The sequence below is a fragment of the Medicago truncatula genome, chromosome 1, assembly GCF_003473485.1.
Source record: "Medicago truncatula cultivar Jemalong A17 chromosome 1, MtrunA17r5.0-ANR, whole genome shotgun sequence".
Lineage (NCBI taxonomy): Eukaryota > Viridiplantae > Streptophyta > Magnoliopsida > Fabales > Fabaceae > Medicago > Medicago truncatula.
In genome coordinates, this window is record NC_053042.1 from 29,889,962 (window position 1) to 29,907,197 (window position 17,236).

Genomic DNA, 17,236 nt, shown 5'->3' on the forward strand with positions numbered 1-17,236 from the left:
GTGAGATTCGATTTTGATAGGGTTTTTGAGTTTGGGATCAGTTGTGTGAATGAGGTTGATGATGATGAGTTGGTGTTTGGGTTTTTAAAAAAGGGTTTGTGTGTGACTGTGTGTGTAATGTTTTTTGACTGCAGGCTTTTGATTGAACTTTGGAGGTTTGTGCGTGAATTGATTCTTTGTGACTGTGTCTGGATCGATTTTGAAAAAGGGTTTTGACTGAACTTTTGGTTAAGAATTGACAGTGGTTCTGATAAATTTGTGTGATTTTTGGCCGTGAAATTGTTGTCGCCTTGTGACTGTTTCTGCAGGTTCTATTTATAGTGAAGTTTAAGGGTAGGGTTTGTTAAAAATGATGCAGAAATTGTGCTTGGATTGGGATGAAAGCTGGTTCCTGGATTTGGATGGGAGGACGCGTGACATTTTTTTGGATGAGGACCAATTTTGGATTTTATTTAGTTAATAACAAATGAATAAATGATAAATGAGAAAAATGAAAATAAAAAAAATAAAATAAATGCATACTTGACTTTTGGACTTATCTAAACAAAAATTAAATAATTAACTAAATAGATAAAGACTAAACAAAATAAAAAATTAAACGATTTAAAAAAAAAAGAATAAAAGATAGAAATAAATAATTAAAGACTGAGAGAAGAGGGCCCGATTTGGAACTTTATGAGGTATTTCAAAATACCTCCCTGCCGAATTTTTCACTGAAATGTGAGTTCGGAGACGTGTGTCAGTGGGACCTTAGGTCAAAATTTGGGGTATGACAAGGTGAATCAATTGACTGACTTTAGCTACAATCAATGCATATGCCTTGGCAAAAAATGTGCAATGTTTGCCTAGTTTTGCTTCCTAATGGTGGAATTTCCCTCCGGAGTTTATTCTTCATTTTCTATCTAAGGATAGTCTTGGCTGACCGTTTCAAAGATTCTCTTACATGTAATTTCTGTTTATAATGGTTCAGGCCTCCCGTGATTTTTAGTGTTTTATTGTTTTGATTAAAAAATTATTAATTAATATTAGAGTTTATTGAATAAAATAAGAGAGCATGAAAAGTTTTCTTAGAATTTCATATAATCACGATTCTAACTTAAAATTGGATTGAATAAGAAAGTAAGAAGTTTTTTAAGAGTGTCACGTAATCACAATACTTGTTCAAGAACAACTCAAATTTCAAATTTACTTTAGAATATAGTATAAAAGTATAAATAGATAGATATTTTGCTCGTCACCCCTCCTTTTTGTTGAACCAAACAAACCATAAGCATCCATCCAAAGAGACCATGCTAGATTCAATCATACAATATTTCTCACCTTTTTACACTTCTTTCCCCTTGTTACTCAAGAATGGTGCGAAAAAAGGATAAACCCATGAATTTCATAAACACATTCAACCACATACAATTTTGGAGTTTGGGCCGCAGCTTATAATAAAATGAATTGTGAAAAAGAAAAAATATGGTTGCACTTCTCAACGTCATACAAAAAGAGCGCACAATACAAGAAAATTCATGAATAAATGATATTTTATGATACAAATTTCTTGAAAGGTCCAATTAAATGCTAAAAATTATAATTGTTACAAGATAATATATCAAAAATATAACAGTGAATCCTACTAAACCATTTTAGTCAAGTGAGAAATTAATATTATTTATTAAATATTTCCTTACAATTTATTTTCATTTGATTCATATATGAATAACCTCTCTAGAATCATAACAAATTATGACTCTAGAATTTCAATATTAGAGTGGTGACCACAACAGGACTCCTAACCACGTGCTTTAAATCCATCCAAGTTAAATATCCAAAAGCTACTTTAATTAATATTGTAGTTCTTGCATCTTCCTTAACTTTAGTTTAACTTCTCATTCTTCTCATTAAACACTAACTTGTTTGGGATAACACTAACACGAAAACCTTTAATAGCAATAATGCTAGCAACGTAAATCATATGTCCCTCTCCAACATTGGTAATTGTTCTCTCAATGGTCAAAACAGCTATGGATAACATTTTATAAACATAATGTTCCTATTGTTTTTATGGGTTTATGCGACAATGTTAAGGAGTTGAAAAAACGTAAAAACCAAGATTGTGGTGTGTGCGGACAAGAATGAAAGTAGTCTTTTTAATCAAGTCAATAGCTTGAGCGCAACAAAAAATTTGGGAGTTGTTTTGATTTGAAATGTCGTGCACCCGCTCGCATGTTGTGCACGCACACATGCCTGTATGAATGTATTACTTAATATTTTACAATCTTTTCTCGGCTGAACAACGAATCTTTTCTTGGCTGGTATTTAGTGGGCTTGGAGACACCGCAACCTAACTTGCCTGAACAACGAATTTTGGTCTTTACATCGCCTCTCTTTTAACATTCAAAATTCTGCAGAAGTCATAAAGAATGCTTTATCCTAGAATGATGTTGCTGTTAATTCGGAGCGTTTAATCAAGTGGAATTGCTTAAACTTCTCGTGCATCATTCTCAACATGGATGAAAGTTGCCTTGGAACTCCGCAACGTGTTGGCTTCGGAGGTCTCATTAGAAATTATGTTGGTCGCTATCTTTCCGGTTTCTCTAGTTTTATTTCCAATTCGGAGGACATTTTGCTAGCAGAGCTCGTGATATGCATATTGCGGAATTGGTATGCTATACATACTCTCTTCTTTGCATCAGTCTCATTACCGGTCCAGCCAAGAATTATCACATTTTTGCTGCTCTCATCCAGGACATGAAGGACATGATACGCCTCAGCAATGTTACTATCGTGCACACCCTTCGGGAGGAAAACCAATGCGCTGATTTTTTTGGCTAAAATGGGAGCTTCGCCTGATCATGATTTGTCTATCCATTCGTCTGCTCCTATTGAGATGAATGACCTTCTTAGGAATGATGCTTGGGGAACCTTCTTCCCTAAGGGCTAGTTTTTGTTTGCAGTTTAGGCTTTTTTATGTTTTCTTTTCTTGTTTTGTTCTTTTTCCCTTGTAACAAAAAAAAAAATAGAGTATTTAAATTCAAAGTTTTAATATTATTAAATACTCCATCTGTTTCACAATACTTATCGCTTTTGAAGAATTTACACATACCAAAAAATTAAATAAATTTTGTTAATTTTGATTAAATTCTGTGTTTTTTCTACGATATCCTTAACCATTTATTATTTCTCTTTATACAATAAATAGATAAGGGTATTATTGATAAATCAATATTTAATGTTGCGTTGAAACTTGAAAGGGGCAAGTGAAATGAAACAAAATTATTCTTTAAAAGCGACAAGTATTGTGAAACGGAATGAATACTTAGTAAACATTTTGAAGTTTTTTTTGACAAAAGTAAACATTTTGAAGTTTTTCTTACATTTTATATGTAAGAAAAATAATTTTCAACCTAGTAAAGTTACTAAACATGTTCATTTTGGTCTTATATGAAACCTGAATACGTGTACATGTGCGAGTACGATACGGGTATGCGGATACACACATTTTTTTAAATTTAGGATACAATATGACTTTAAAGCATCGTTAACACAAATTAGGAAAAAGAATGATGCAAAATGCAAATTGCAATCCGTAATTCAAATTCACAATATATTAATATATTTGAAACCTAATTTGTGTTAACTTCTTTTTGAAGCATCGTTGTCAAATTCACAAATCATATTAGGAAAAAGAATGATGCAACATGCAAATTGCAATCCGTAATTCATCGATATCGGTTATAGACCACCAGTATACAATTGTCAATTAGTTTTTGCTTTGATTGTTCAACATTATCATTGCATTGGTAGTCTATCATGCTATATCAATTTACTTTTGAAGCTTATTTCTTTTTAGATTTGTTTTACAATATTAACCTTGAATATAGTTTATAGTTTCTAAAATTTGTTGTTTTTCATGAGAGGAATTTCCTTAACCGCATTTATGTGGCAATTGAAAAAGCTGAACAGATGGATTGGAAGCAGATTTGGTTGGAAAGCGACTCCATGCTTGCGGTTAAGGCTTTTAATCAGAATTCTCCAGTCTCGTGGTTTCTTAAGAATAGATGGTTGAACTGTAAAGTTTTTTCTTCTAGCATTGTTCATTTGTTTGTTTTTGCTCTCATATCCATAGAGAGGGAAATGCTGTTGCTGGCGCCTTGGTTCGTAATGGCCAAAGTCTGCAACCTTTGACGTCTCAATGGTGGCAAGCCCCTCCTAGCTTTCTTTCACCTTTTTTGTATAGAGATAATCATTGGCTTCCGTTTTTTTAGAGACATTAAGATGTAATCGGTTCAAGCCTCTTCTGCTTTAGTTTTTTTTCTTTGTCTTGATAAAAAAATTAATAGTAATCCGCGGGTCTGGTCTTGGGGGAGTGCAAGTTGCTCAACCAGGCCGGGCCTCAAACAAAAATTTAAGTTTAATACCCACCCTCCACTTAAATAAAAAAAAAATGTGTGATATCCTTTTCTTTTTTCGGTACACGTTTGAGTTTTTTGTCTAGACTCTAGTTCTCATTTTTGTACATAAATCTGATCCTATCAAACTACCCCTAATTTGTATAATCACTTAATCAGTCAACTTGAAAAGCTATTTCATTGAAAGGATCACAACAATCATTTTTTCTTTGGATAAACCATTTGTTTTACCCTTTTCCACAACAGATGAGTGACAAATCCAAACGACACCGTTAGATAAATTTCATCTCTTTCACTTAATTTTTTTTAATTCTTTTCATATTTAGAAGCTCTTCTGATTCTGATTTTTTTTAATGAAGTTTAGCTACACAAAAAAATTACGTTTTTATTTTATTAGGGGCCTATTTTCAAAAGAGAGTCGAGCTTCCTATTTTACAGGGACGACCCTGGTAATCCGACAGTATTAATAACTAATAATATATGAATGATAATGGTGTCTTCTTGAACATAACTTAATGGATAGAGACAATAAATGTAATATACAATGGTCAGGGGGGTTCGAACTCCATATTTCTTATTTATTCATCTTATGAAGTGAATTTCTAATCATCAGTCTAATTGACAAAAAAATATGCATGATAACACAAATACACCATAAACCCTAAAATATTAATTGCATTTTTTTTTGTCTCAGATGAAGTGGTAATCTATTGAAATTAAACTCACACACAATTGTGAAGTTCCACCCGGGTCACGACGTCTAGCCTTGCAATTTCGGCATTTGTCAGTTGAGTTAGGATTTCTAGACCATTTTTTCTTAAATACTTCCAATTATATAAGAATACAACAATGTTAAATGTTAACTAGATTTTTGACCCGTACTCCGCTTAGGTTTATTGTAAAGTGATTGACATACGAATAATAAAATGCAATATATAATTGGTAACGGTGAAAAAAATAAGTTGTAAGGTCACATCTTTCCATTTGCAAAGCTCTAAATATCAAAATATATGATTTTTTGTGTTGTGTGTGAAATTTTTACACGGTTTAGGTTTTTTTTTTTTTAGAGAAACATGTTTAGGGCTTAGTATATATAACCAAGTTTACATGGAAATTACGGTAGCCAAGTTTGCATGAAAATTAGAAAATTAGGGTATTCTGTTTGTAAACGTATTAAATAAGTGTAGAAAATAAAAAAAAGGCAATAGGATAGAAATGAAATAAAGACATGAAATTGGTTAAAAAAAAAAGTGTACAAAATATTGTAAAAAAAAAGGATGAAATTAGTGCGATAAATTTTTCTAGTATTGTGTACAAAAAATTATAAAAATAAAAAATAAAAAATAGAAGGCATCAAACGTGATAATTGATATGCTCATAATTTTTAGAACAAACATGCAACATCAAATAAGTGTAGAAAATATTTCCTTTAAAAAATTTAAAAAATAAAGGCAAAAGTATAGATTTGAAATTGGTGCGATACATTTTTTTTAGATGAATTTTTTTTTTTAAATAATTGCAAAACTAAATCAGCTAAAAAAATAAGATCATGTCCGAAACAAGCAAGTATCAACTGACCCCGGAACCACCCGACCCGTTGACATACATCCGGGTTAAAACGCATTGAATAACCCACCTGCAAAATTTCCTAAGTGGAAACAAAATTTCACCGCCACATCAAACACAACCACCCGTCACTGATTCTCCGATACAACTCACACATCCGCCCTCTTCCATTCCCAAAATCTCCCATGAATTCATCAGTAATTACGAATCTGCCACCGCTCCGATTCACAAAATAAGCAACCACAAAAGCACGATCTTATATACTATTTTCTTCTTAGTTTGAAAATTTGATGGTAAATTTTGAAGGAATGGAACAGCAGAGAAGTTCATCGTCGTTGAGCCCTAGATCTCAATCTTCTTCGCAACCGTTTCTCTCAGTTTCTGTTACCGATCCCGTTAAACTCGGCAATGGCGTTCAAGCTTATATCTCTTACCGCGTCATTACCAAAGTATATTTCTTCTATTCCTCTTTCACTTCACGCTCTTCATTTGTTTCAAATTTCTATTTGAATCCAAGTTCAACTTCGATTTTCGTTGTTGAACTTAATTAGAAGCGTGTTATTAATTTTGAGAATAATGCGTGAACAATGAAATTTGTTAGATCGTAAAATCTTAGTATTTTTTGTGATTAATTTTGCTGAGAAATTACAAGTTTAGATTGGGGTTTTTGTTGTTGATCGAGGTGTTGATAATAGTTAAGTGAATAAATTACTAGAAATAATCAACTATTTTTTCAATTAATGAATGCAGTGATTGAAATTGAAGCTTAAGTGACTGGATAGGCAGAGAGAAATTACAGAGCTGAACTAATATGGAACGTGCATTTATATAATTATTGTTGTGATTAAGAATTAAAATGAAACATACATGCTTGTTAATGATGTCTGTTAGAGCATTGCTACTGATTGCCGTATGAGTTATGGCCTTGCATCGCCCTCTTGCCTTTTTGGCTCGGTGATCGGGAGAAGGTTTGCCGTCTCGGTTTAGTGATTTTGGGATTTGCAATTACTCAACCTGGGTGATCTATCCATGACCAGGAGGATTTAGCTTAGGTGAAACTAAGTGGAGGTTCGAACAAACCGATAGGAAAAAATTTATTAAAGTTTTCCAGTAGCTGAAAGTTTAAGGATAACTGATAAATTGAGCTAGCCAAAATACTATCTGAAAAACTTAATCTCTGATTTTGCACACCTGGAGTTTATTATATATTAAATTTATTTGTTCTAGATGAAATTTATTAGGTATGTATCTAATATCTATTAAATTTCTATGAGAGAATAAATAATTATTTCCTCCCTTATATTCATCGCGAAGATATTATTTCTCGTCATTTCTGTTCCACTTAACGCATCTAGTAAACTTGTAACTGCAAATATGTGACACGTCATCATCTGACTATTTGAAACATTGTGGCAGACAAATTTTACTGAATACCAGGGACCTGAGAAGATTGTCATCCGACGTTACAGTGACTTCGTTTGGTTACGTGATCGCCTTTTCGAGAAGTTCAAAGGCATTTTCATTCCTCCTCTTCCAGAGAAAAGTGCTGTAGGTAACATCTAAATAGGACTCCTTGCAAGTTTAATAATACTTTGAATGTGTCTACTCCCACTGAAATTTAATTTCAATGCTACCTTGACACTCGTTCTGTGCTTTATCTTCCCTTTTGTTAAGAAGTTATGTTGCTTTTCCTTTCATTGCAGTATAAACATTTTGTTTGATGGTAATTTTTTTTTTTTTCAACTTGATTTTTTACATGATCAAACAAGAGGAGTTTTTATTATGAGAGATGAGAGCATTAATTATTGACCATTAGATTTTAAGTAACGCTTAGGATTAAAATTCTATCTGTTAGGATGCACGTGCTCTCTCCTTTTCGGTGTTCTCCCCCTTTTCACTTAGTATTATCCTTTGTTTTCCCCTTTTCAATTGGATATCGATGTTTCTCCATCGCAAATCATGAAGATAATGAAGAGCACCGACAACATATTTTTTCACGGCACGAGAAGCGGTTCAAATCTTCAAAAGAGAAAAACCAAGAGGAGCAATTGTGCGGCTTAATAATTCCACTATTCTTTTACCCGCAATTACAAAATCTCAATTTCAACTGTATATGGTTTAATAAAATAATAACTCTACTTTTAAACGTTCAATAAGGGTCACAACGCTTTGTATAGGAATATGTTTGCCAGCAAAATAGTTTATTTGCTCTGAGAGATTTGGGTTAAAGCTTTGATTCCCCCAAACCATAAGAGGGGCGAGATTTGAGAAAGAAAACGGTTGGCAAGCAGAAAAAGGGAAGAACATGAGGTGGACAGGGGAAGGGACGATGAGCAGCGTTGTTCACAATTCTTCTGAAAGGATGGGGATATGGATAGGAATTAGATTTCAACAAACAATGGGGGTGTTCAGAAATTGGTCAGGATCGAATGGTTCAAAATTAACCTAACAAAATTTCTAGGAATAATCAAGTAGCACTGTAGCAGTGTATTAGGGGTTTACGATCGAGAACGAGGAAGGAGAAGAGCGTGACAGGCTATGAAGCACGGATACGGACACGGACACCGGACATGACACGCCGACACAGCTAAATTTTCTAGAAAATCACAAAATACAGTGTAATTATATGTGTCGGTATCGTGTCGGTGTCGGACACGACACGTGTCTGACACGGGGATACGCCTTATCCAAGGAGTGTCCGTGCTTCATAGGTGACAGGTGAGAGGAAGGAGACACATAGGGAACGAATCCTGTGCAATTAATTTTATGTTGAACTTTTAATCTGCGCTGTACAATTTGATCAAATGGTCATTATTTATTCCTCTCATCTCTTACTACACACACACACACACACACACACACACACACACACACATACATGGAACAACTTTGGCGAGAACACTTTCTCATTGTGAGAAATGAGAACAATGAATCATCACTGTCCAATAAATATTTGCGGCTCAGATTATTTGTTTCATTAAAAGGTCAAGTGACCATACACTAATTGCAGAATCATGAACCTGTAGTTATGTCTCTTATCTGTTTCTTTCAAAAGTGATTATCAATAGCAGCCACAGTTCTTCTCTGACCAGCACCTAACCCACCATGCGGGTCACCAAAGCCTTCCCGCTACGAACACACCTGAGATTGGGTTGCGCCACCCTTCTCCTAAATTTTGTTTCAGTAAAGTCACAGTGATCAGGGATAATAACAACGTGCCGTAGTGAATTGTGATAATATTATCAAATCTTATCTAAACTTATTTTATTCCCATAAGTTCAATCTCCTGTCTCTCTCTCGTCTATGAAATCATGAGTGTTTTTAATTTGAAATTCATTAATCAGGAACATCAAATATTATATTTCAAGCAAGTTTTCAAAGTTCTTGTTAGTATTTTTATGTTTTAATAGGAGAAAGGAAAAGAATCGATGAGATTTATAACCATGAACATAATAAGATCAATTAAGAACTAAGGGGCTCTTGTTCCGTAGGGACCGGACAGTGGTGGAAGAAATAAAGAGTTGTTATCTGACAAAAATGATTGAAGGGCAGTTAGACGTAGAAGAGATAGTAACAACTCACGTGACCCTTAATTGATTTTTTTAATCTCGACCAATGATTTGTATTTTTTGTTTTCTCACAATAACTAAGTGTTGTCACCCGAGTTGTTCCATATAAATATTGCCTGGTTTATTTTCCTCTGCCTTTCAGATTTGTGATAATGATTTACAATTTGAATACAAATATATAAAGCTTGTCTGATCTATATTATAAAAGTCTTTAATTTCAGAGTTTAACAGGCTATTTATTATATATAGGGTGACCTGGAGTGTCTCTAGTATGGTCTATAGTGCATTTAGTTTGTGGTTGACTTGAATTACCAATAGGGTCATCATTGCTGATAACGTCTAAGCTGATGAAGGTCCTAAAGAAGCCTTGTGTTATGCTTATAAAATATTCCTTGTAGACTTGATACACTGCTGTTGAACTTTGTTTATTTATGTAATGATATCCAAGATTCCCGTCATCCAATAGGGTCATCATTGCTGATAACGTCTAAGCTGATGAAGGTCCTAAAGAAGCCTTGTGTTAGCTTATAAAATATTCCTTGTAGACTTGATACACTGCTGTTGAACTTTGTTTATTTATGTAATGATATCCAAGATTCCCGTCATAGAAAAATGTTGATTTCTAATTGTAGTTTATTTGAAACTTCAAATATCATGTCATCCAACACTCTATTTATTTTGGTTTGTATTGCAGAGAAATTCCGTTTCAGTGCTGAGTTTATTGAGATGAGGCGACAGGCATTGGATGTATTTGTAAATAGAATAGCATCACATCATGAACTTCGACAAAGTGAGGATCTGAGGACATTTTTGCAGGCAGAAGAAGAGGTGATACTCTAGTGAACTATTTTGTTCTCTGTGCATCTTTATCTATTTTATATATGATTTGTTGGCTATTCTGCTCTTTCTTTTTGTTTTTCAACTTTTATCATGTTGCCGTATCACTGCACTGTTTTTGAGTCTAAATCTTTGATTCAATCTAACCATTGCGACTAAATTGATTGCTTAGTTCGATGTGGAGTCTCCTAAATTGACCACGAACTACTTGATTTCATATACTGTAGCTCATATTATATTAGTGGTTGTTATATTTATATGGAAAAACCCTTTAAAAAAATGTTTATATGGAAAAATGAATTATGCAATATGGTCGCTGATTCCATAACTCCATAACTACCTCCCATCACTGTACATGTTGGCGAGTGTAGGATGTTGAACGTGCCAATACATACTGTTTTCCCCCATCCTCTCCTACATGTGATTTAGTTATATCTATTGTCTCTGCAACTGATCTAGCTCTGCTGTTTGTCACAATGATATTTAAGAGGGAAAAGAAACCTTATTTAAGCTTGATTTCATTAAATATACTTTGCAGACAATGGAGAGGTTAAGGTCCCACGAGACTGGTATCTTCAAGAAGCCATCTGATTTGATGCAGATTTTTAAGGTAAGACGTGTTCTACTGGTATTTTCAAATACAAATAGTTTCCTTTTACTAGATTTGCTTTAGTTTTTGCAAATAAACATCTCATAGATGACACAGACCCATACAGTAGAGTGTGATCAAGGAGTTTAACAGGTTTTATCTTTATCCTCGGTAGACCAATGAAATGTATTCTCTGCACTTGATATTTGCATTTTGCTGCATTCTTATGCAATTTTACTACTTCCGCGAATATCTAATGTAATGGTCTCCTGGATTCAAAAATTTCTTTACTTAGACACTTGCTTTTGCTAGTCTACTTGGTTAAGTGCTTTTTGTTCAGGTATCTAGTAAGATTCAAAGTTGATTGAGTGAACTTTTGCAGGATGTGCAATCAAGAGTCAGCGATGTTGTCCTTGGGAAGGAGAAGCCAGTGGAAGAATCAGATGCTGAATATGAGAAGCTAAAACATTACATTTTTGAATTGGAAAACCACTTGGCTGAAGCTCAAAAGCATGCATATCGTCTTGTGAAGAGGCACAGAGGTAACGGTTTCATTTAAGATTTCAGTTTGGTACTAATTTTTGTCTTCTATATCTATTGTCCTTTTCTGTTATACTCTTGTGTGCTTCCTTGGTATATTTTATCCATTATTCTGCCAAAGATTAATTTCTATGATAAAATGTACTTTATAATGCTCTTGCAGAGTTGGGACAATCACTGTCAGATTTTGGAAAAGCCGTGAAACTTCTAGGAGCTTCTGAAGGAAATGCACTTGGGAAAGCATTCTCTGAACTTGGGATGAAGTCAGAGATTTTATCTGTCAAGCTGCAAAATGAGGTCAGCTTTAAGTGTTGATGCCATACATTAATCTACTGACTTCTCATATATTTGTTTGCATAATTTTGCATGCTTTTGATGGGTGAAAAGAATGATCCTAATTTGAATCTTTCAAACAGGCACATCAGCTTTTGTTGAATTTTGAAGAACCTTTGAAAGACTATGTCCGTGCTGTACAATCTATTAAGGTAGATCTGGAGTTCATTATGTAATAACAAAATTGTTTAATCTGATTAAGATTTTGTTCATGCATTTTCCTTTGAAATATATTTCCCAATTGGCAGAGTAAAACAATAATTCAGATATTAGATCCCTCACATGCGTGCTCCTCCAGCCCTCCTCCAAGAATGAGTTAAAATGGATTGTTATGCCTTATTTTAAATCAAATGCTAAATTTTTATTTCTGAAACAGGCAACAATAGCAGAGAGGGCCAATGCCTTCAGGCGGCAATGTGAACTGGCTGAAACAATGAAGCTGAAGGAGATTAATCTGTATGCTCCTCCTGTTTCTCATTTTTACCATTTGATTAATTTGTTTGCATGCCATGACACTATCACCTTTTGACCTAACATTCAATGGCTGAATTAAGTTCAGGATCTGTTCCTTTTGAGTAAGGGCCTTTTCCCCCAACCAAAACTTGTGTATATAAATGCAAATAAGCCTTGTTTGTGTCTTGTATTGTAGAACGTGTATAAATTTTTTAATCTAGCTGATGGACTAAAAAACTGCTTGATGACTTGTATCCTGATATATGTTCCTTATTGTTTTTTGGAATGCAGTGACAAACTCATGTTGATCCGCTCTGAAAAAGTGGCAGAAGCTGAGCGTGAATATCACGAGGCAAGTTTGTTTTTCATCTGCATCCGGTTATATTAGAATTATACATCTAGTGTGTTTGACTGGACTGACATGATTTTACCATGCAGTTGAAGGCAGAGAGTGAACAAGCAACAAAGACATTTGAGACAATTGTGAAATTAATGAGTGAAGAAATAGGGCGTTTTCAGGAACAGAAAACATTAGATATGGGGATAGCTTTCCATGAATTTGCCAAAGGTCAGGCACGCCTAGCAAATGGTATTGCAGATGCATGGCGAAGTTTGCTTCCTAAACTAGAAGCATGTTCCTCTTCGTAGTGATTTTATCAGCAGAGTACTACAGAGCTCCTACAGGGCTCTTGTTCTGTTAAAGGGCCTGCAGGAGTTCTCTGCTGTTTCGAATTATGTTGTAATAGATGTGTTTTTCTTGCTACTTTGATTTTGTATAAAGTCTTTAAAAAATTGAAATGTCATATTTAAAATATCAGGACACCTTTGACACCTACCTGACCTACTCTTTTAATTTTCATTCTTCTTCTTCTTCTCCTTCTCCCTTGTTTCATTTCGTTATATCGGATGTTTGTTTCTTACAGTGGTCTGATGTGTGGCCAATTGAAGTATGCAATTATAGCTGAGTTAAACAGCTTTGAGAGCTAAACTCACCAACTCACGGTGGTAATGTTGAAATATTAGTTTACAAACACTTAATAGACACATTGAGGTGTTTCTGGTCACTGTCAATTAGAATTTGATTAAAGCTTTCATATTAGTTGCCATAGCGGCTGTACTTTCTTTACAAATGATTGAATGGTAGTCACTTTGCAATTTTGGTAAAATTAATTAATAAACGGAGATTTCACATGTGTAGAACAGTAATTCTCTACGCTTTTAAAAAATTATACACGCTTGGACGAAAAAAATTGTAATTTTGATCGGATATATACTTCATGACTACACAAAAGTGTGTTTTCTTTTACTTCCAAAGTGACTTTACAAGTGGGAATACATAAGAATTGAATTTTGCTACGGGTGACAATATTGGCAACGTGGGGCTCTTGAGAGCCATTTGTTCCACATAAACCTGAACAGATGAAGCATTATCTTCTCCCTTTATTCGAAAAATAAATAAATAACATCCTCAATAATAGTTAATTACAAACTATACTTGTGTGGGAGAAGAAGGGAAAGACATGGCAATGGTAAGTGGTAGTATAAGGCAGCAGAGTGTGTGTATGAGTGTGCAGCTGAGAGGAACAGGATTGAATTCCCATGTTCCTCTACCTTCTCAGCACTCCCTCATTCCTAGTTACCACAACAACACCCACCATTCTCTCGTGCTTCACAGCCGCTTCCATCTCACGGTGGCGGCACCCAAAGCTTCCGCGGGAAGCTACAGCCCCACCGACGACGATGGAGTCTCTCTGGGCACCATGAAGCTACCTGTCAACATAGACCTTCAGAGATTCGATTCCCTGCTCTTTCAGGTATATTATACTAGTATGTTTAGGATTACTATCAACTATCCTAAATTGCGTTTCTTCAACATAAGTATGAATGAATGTGGTAAGAAGTGTGTTAAAATTTGAAAGACTTTCTTACCAACATTATTCTTATATTTAATAGAAATGTTATTTAAATTAATTCGAGTTTTAAACCATTGACGAACAAATTTATAATTTGTGTTGTGGCAGTGGGCAAACAGCCTTTGCCAGGGAGCCAGTCTACCACTTTCCACGCCTCTCAAGGTACACATATATAATATATGTTCCCGTTCCTTGTTATTGCATTTCATTTTTATGTTCCTATTGGTTTAACTAAATTTTGACATTTTCATCACAATTACTTCTAGCTTTATTTAAGGTGTTGATACTCTTAGCTTCCTATGGCAGCCATTTGATTTGTTTTAAGTTCCTTAAGTTCATGCTAGATAGCTTAATTTGCCACTCTTTGAACAACATAGAACTACAGAAGTTATTAAATCATTGCCAGTTAGAGAATTCAAATTATAGCTGTAACACTGTTTTAAATAACGGTCATGGTAATTGTTGTAATCAAGTCGTGGTGATCCTTGCTATTATGGAGAATCAAGGTTTAATTTCGGCAACTTGAAAATTATCATGTAATAATCTAATTCGCAAATCTTTATTCAACTCCCTACACTACGCTACAATAAGATGGTGTGAATTCATAGCTACTAGCCTACAGCTAAGTAGTATGTACCAATAACGATGTCACAAAAACTCTTTTCAACACTTATCTGTGAAGTTCAATTAATTTCAACAATTTTGGAGTGTCAGCAACAATCTAACTCATTTCAATTGAATAAAACAGGTTGACAAAATACCCGGTGGAGCAAGATTGGGGTTTATAGACATTGGGGAAACAGAAGTTCTTGTGTATATTGACTGTTTGGTTTTTAAACCAAATGAAAGTTCTCCTCCAGTTTTCCAAGCGACCAGACATGGGCGCATGAAAGATAAGGTGCCACAGGGTGAGCCCAGAATCATGAGGAGCCTTATGGAAGCTCTTCAGAAGTCAGTTCAGATTGCCTCATTGTGAGGGTTTTTAATTTTCCTTCTCCCTGATGATGTACTTGTAGGGTGTTTTTGAGCTGTAAAGTGAACACTATCCTAAATGAAGTCTAAATTTGATGTAGATATACTTGCTACAATAGAAACTCCCAAAACAGTCTTTTGTATAAAAATTATATTACTCGATTCTCTCACAAAATAGTCACAACACTACGATGGTCTTGGATAAACAACTTAACAGAGAAGTAAATAACTCATGTTATCATTTTTCTGCACCTTTTTAAAATTTCTGCAATACTACTTCACTCTATGTCATAACACTATATTATAGTTTTAGCCTCAGTTAAATCCATTGATGTCATTTGAATGAAGCTTCACCAAGTAGGTTCTCCCTGAAAACAGGGGCTTGGCTCCACAACACCTCAAACAAGTTGGATTATTTCATCATAGGTAATTAATATGTTATTGAACGATGTAGCCATTACTTTGACACAGATGAATCATGGAATTATCGAGATGAACTGCAACACGAATGGCATCGATTTTGCACGTAAATTGAGAAAGAAAAATTGAAATATCCTATGCTAATTAGGGTACATGAAATGGTTTGAGAGCAATGTTTGAGTGACTTCATCTACCGGAACAAATTATTTACACATAAATCGGTCGGTGCTAAACAACTTGTTCTGGAAGCTGAAGACAACACAAAAATCATCTCAGTTTGAAATTGAATCACTGCGGCAAAGCCCTAAACCTTACAATGTTGAAAAGAGAAAGAACGCATGATATTATATAGGCGCAGCGACAGCGAGTAAAACCCTAAAACATTTCATTTGCGGACTTGTGTTGTGTTCAGACTATTCATGGGTGCGTTACCCGGCCCAACTCGATTACTGTATGGTTAAACCCTCGTAAAAATTGTGAAGAATTAAACACACACTGATAACTTGTGCCGTTAAAGGCATAAGTTTCAGAAATAATTTTTTCTTTTCCTTCTAATTAATGCATTTAAATATTTTTGTTGTTTTGAATTATTTTAATTGTCCATCATGCATTTGAATTTGTTTTGAACACAATGGTATCTTGAAATATGGTTTTATATGTACATATTATCCAATTATTCAATATCATATTATATTTTTGTATTTATTTATATAAAAATAAAAAAATCAAATGATTTTTTCCCACGAAATACTGATACTCAACCAAACTTTAGGATATATAAGAATTTACCAAAAATTTATTTGTTTTCTATTTTATAAACATATTTTTATTTTTTATTAAAATAATAAAAGTCATGGAGTATCCTTTAAAAAAAGGCCATGGAGTAATTAACTACTTGACAATTTTTCATTTAAAAAGAATTGAAAAAAAATCTAACACCGCTTAAGATGACAGACAACTAAGTGGTATTTTTTTTTTTAGTGGTGGCCAAAGTTCGAACCCCGAACCTTATATATTTTATGCATTGTTCATACCAACTGTGCCAAACTCATGAAGACAACTAAGTGGTAGTTAAATATATAAGCAATGGTTCAAATATAAATTTCACCTACCGACTAATGAGCAAATAAATAATAACAAAATTGTTATCTTTCAAATTTTTAAATACGAAAAAATGACATTTAGTGACGGATTTTGACCATAGATACGATTTTATTTATTTATTTCAAATTTTGAGGGCCCTCTAAGTTTGAGGCCATGTGCCAAGGGTCTAGTTACACTTACACAAGGCTGACATTACACCTATGAATCATAGTTTTGAGAGCAATTAATCTTAGTTTATCAACTTAACATTAAACGTCAACATAAACATTTTTTACCTTAGTATTTGATGAAAAAAGATAATGGTGAAATATTTTGACTTAAAACCAATTTATTACAAAAAAAAAAAAAAACTTAAATGACTAACTCGTTACAAATATCTAACTTAAAGAACTATGTGAGGTATTTGACCTAATTCATTCTAGATGAATATTATTACGTAGATATTACTCTACATGATAATGAATTTTCTAGTGAAGTTAAATGATCAATTATTGAGCATTAGTTTATTTAATCGACGTCACGTCAGATTATATGGTGTAT

At 33.9% G+C, this 17,236-nt stretch overlaps 2 protein-coding genes and 2 non-coding genes across 4 annotated transcripts; 2 read left to right on the forward strand and 2 right to left on the reverse strand.

Annotated features, from left to right (window-relative positions):
- Positions 1-5,969: 5,969 nt before the first annotated feature.
- LOC25483797 (sorting nexin 1) lies at positions 5,970-13,122 on the forward strand. The gene is made up of 10 exons (XM_013612508.2): positions 5,970-6,415; positions 7,383-7,518; positions 10,230-10,363; positions 10,911-10,982; positions 11,344-11,503; positions 11,665-11,798; positions 11,918-11,986; positions 12,211-12,290; positions 12,579-12,639; positions 12,726-13,122. Exons 1-10 carry the CDS (start codon positions 6,257-6,259, stop codon positions 12,933-12,935), a joined length of 1,215 nt encoding a protein of 404 aa, XP_013467962.1. The 5' UTR covers positions 5,970-6,256; the 3' UTR covers positions 12,936-13,122.
- A 605-nt stretch (positions 13,123-13,727) lies between these two features.
- On the forward strand, positions 13,728-15,347 carry LOC25483798 (uncharacterized). The gene is made up of 3 exons (XM_013612509.3): positions 13,728-14,101; positions 14,309-14,362; positions 14,949-15,347. Exons 1-3 carry the CDS (start codon positions 13,808-13,810, stop codon positions 15,174-15,176), a joined length of 576 nt encoding a protein of 191 aa, XP_013467963.1. The 5' UTR covers positions 13,728-13,807; the 3' UTR covers positions 15,177-15,347.
- Positions 15,348-15,484: 137 nt separating this feature from the next.
- LOC112418774 (small nucleolar RNA Z278) lies at positions 15,485-15,600 on the reverse strand. The gene has a single exon (XR_003008863.1). It is a non-coding gene; the product is annotated as a small nucleolar RNA Z278 (small nucleolar RNA).
- An 18-nt stretch (positions 15,601-15,618) lies between these two features.
- LOC112418821 (small nucleolar RNA snoR134) lies at positions 15,619-15,747 on the reverse strand. Its single transcript, XR_003008901.1, has one exon. It is a non-coding gene; the product is annotated as a small nucleolar RNA snoR134 (small nucleolar RNA).
- Between the last annotated feature and the right edge of the window lie 1,489 nt (positions 15,748-17,236).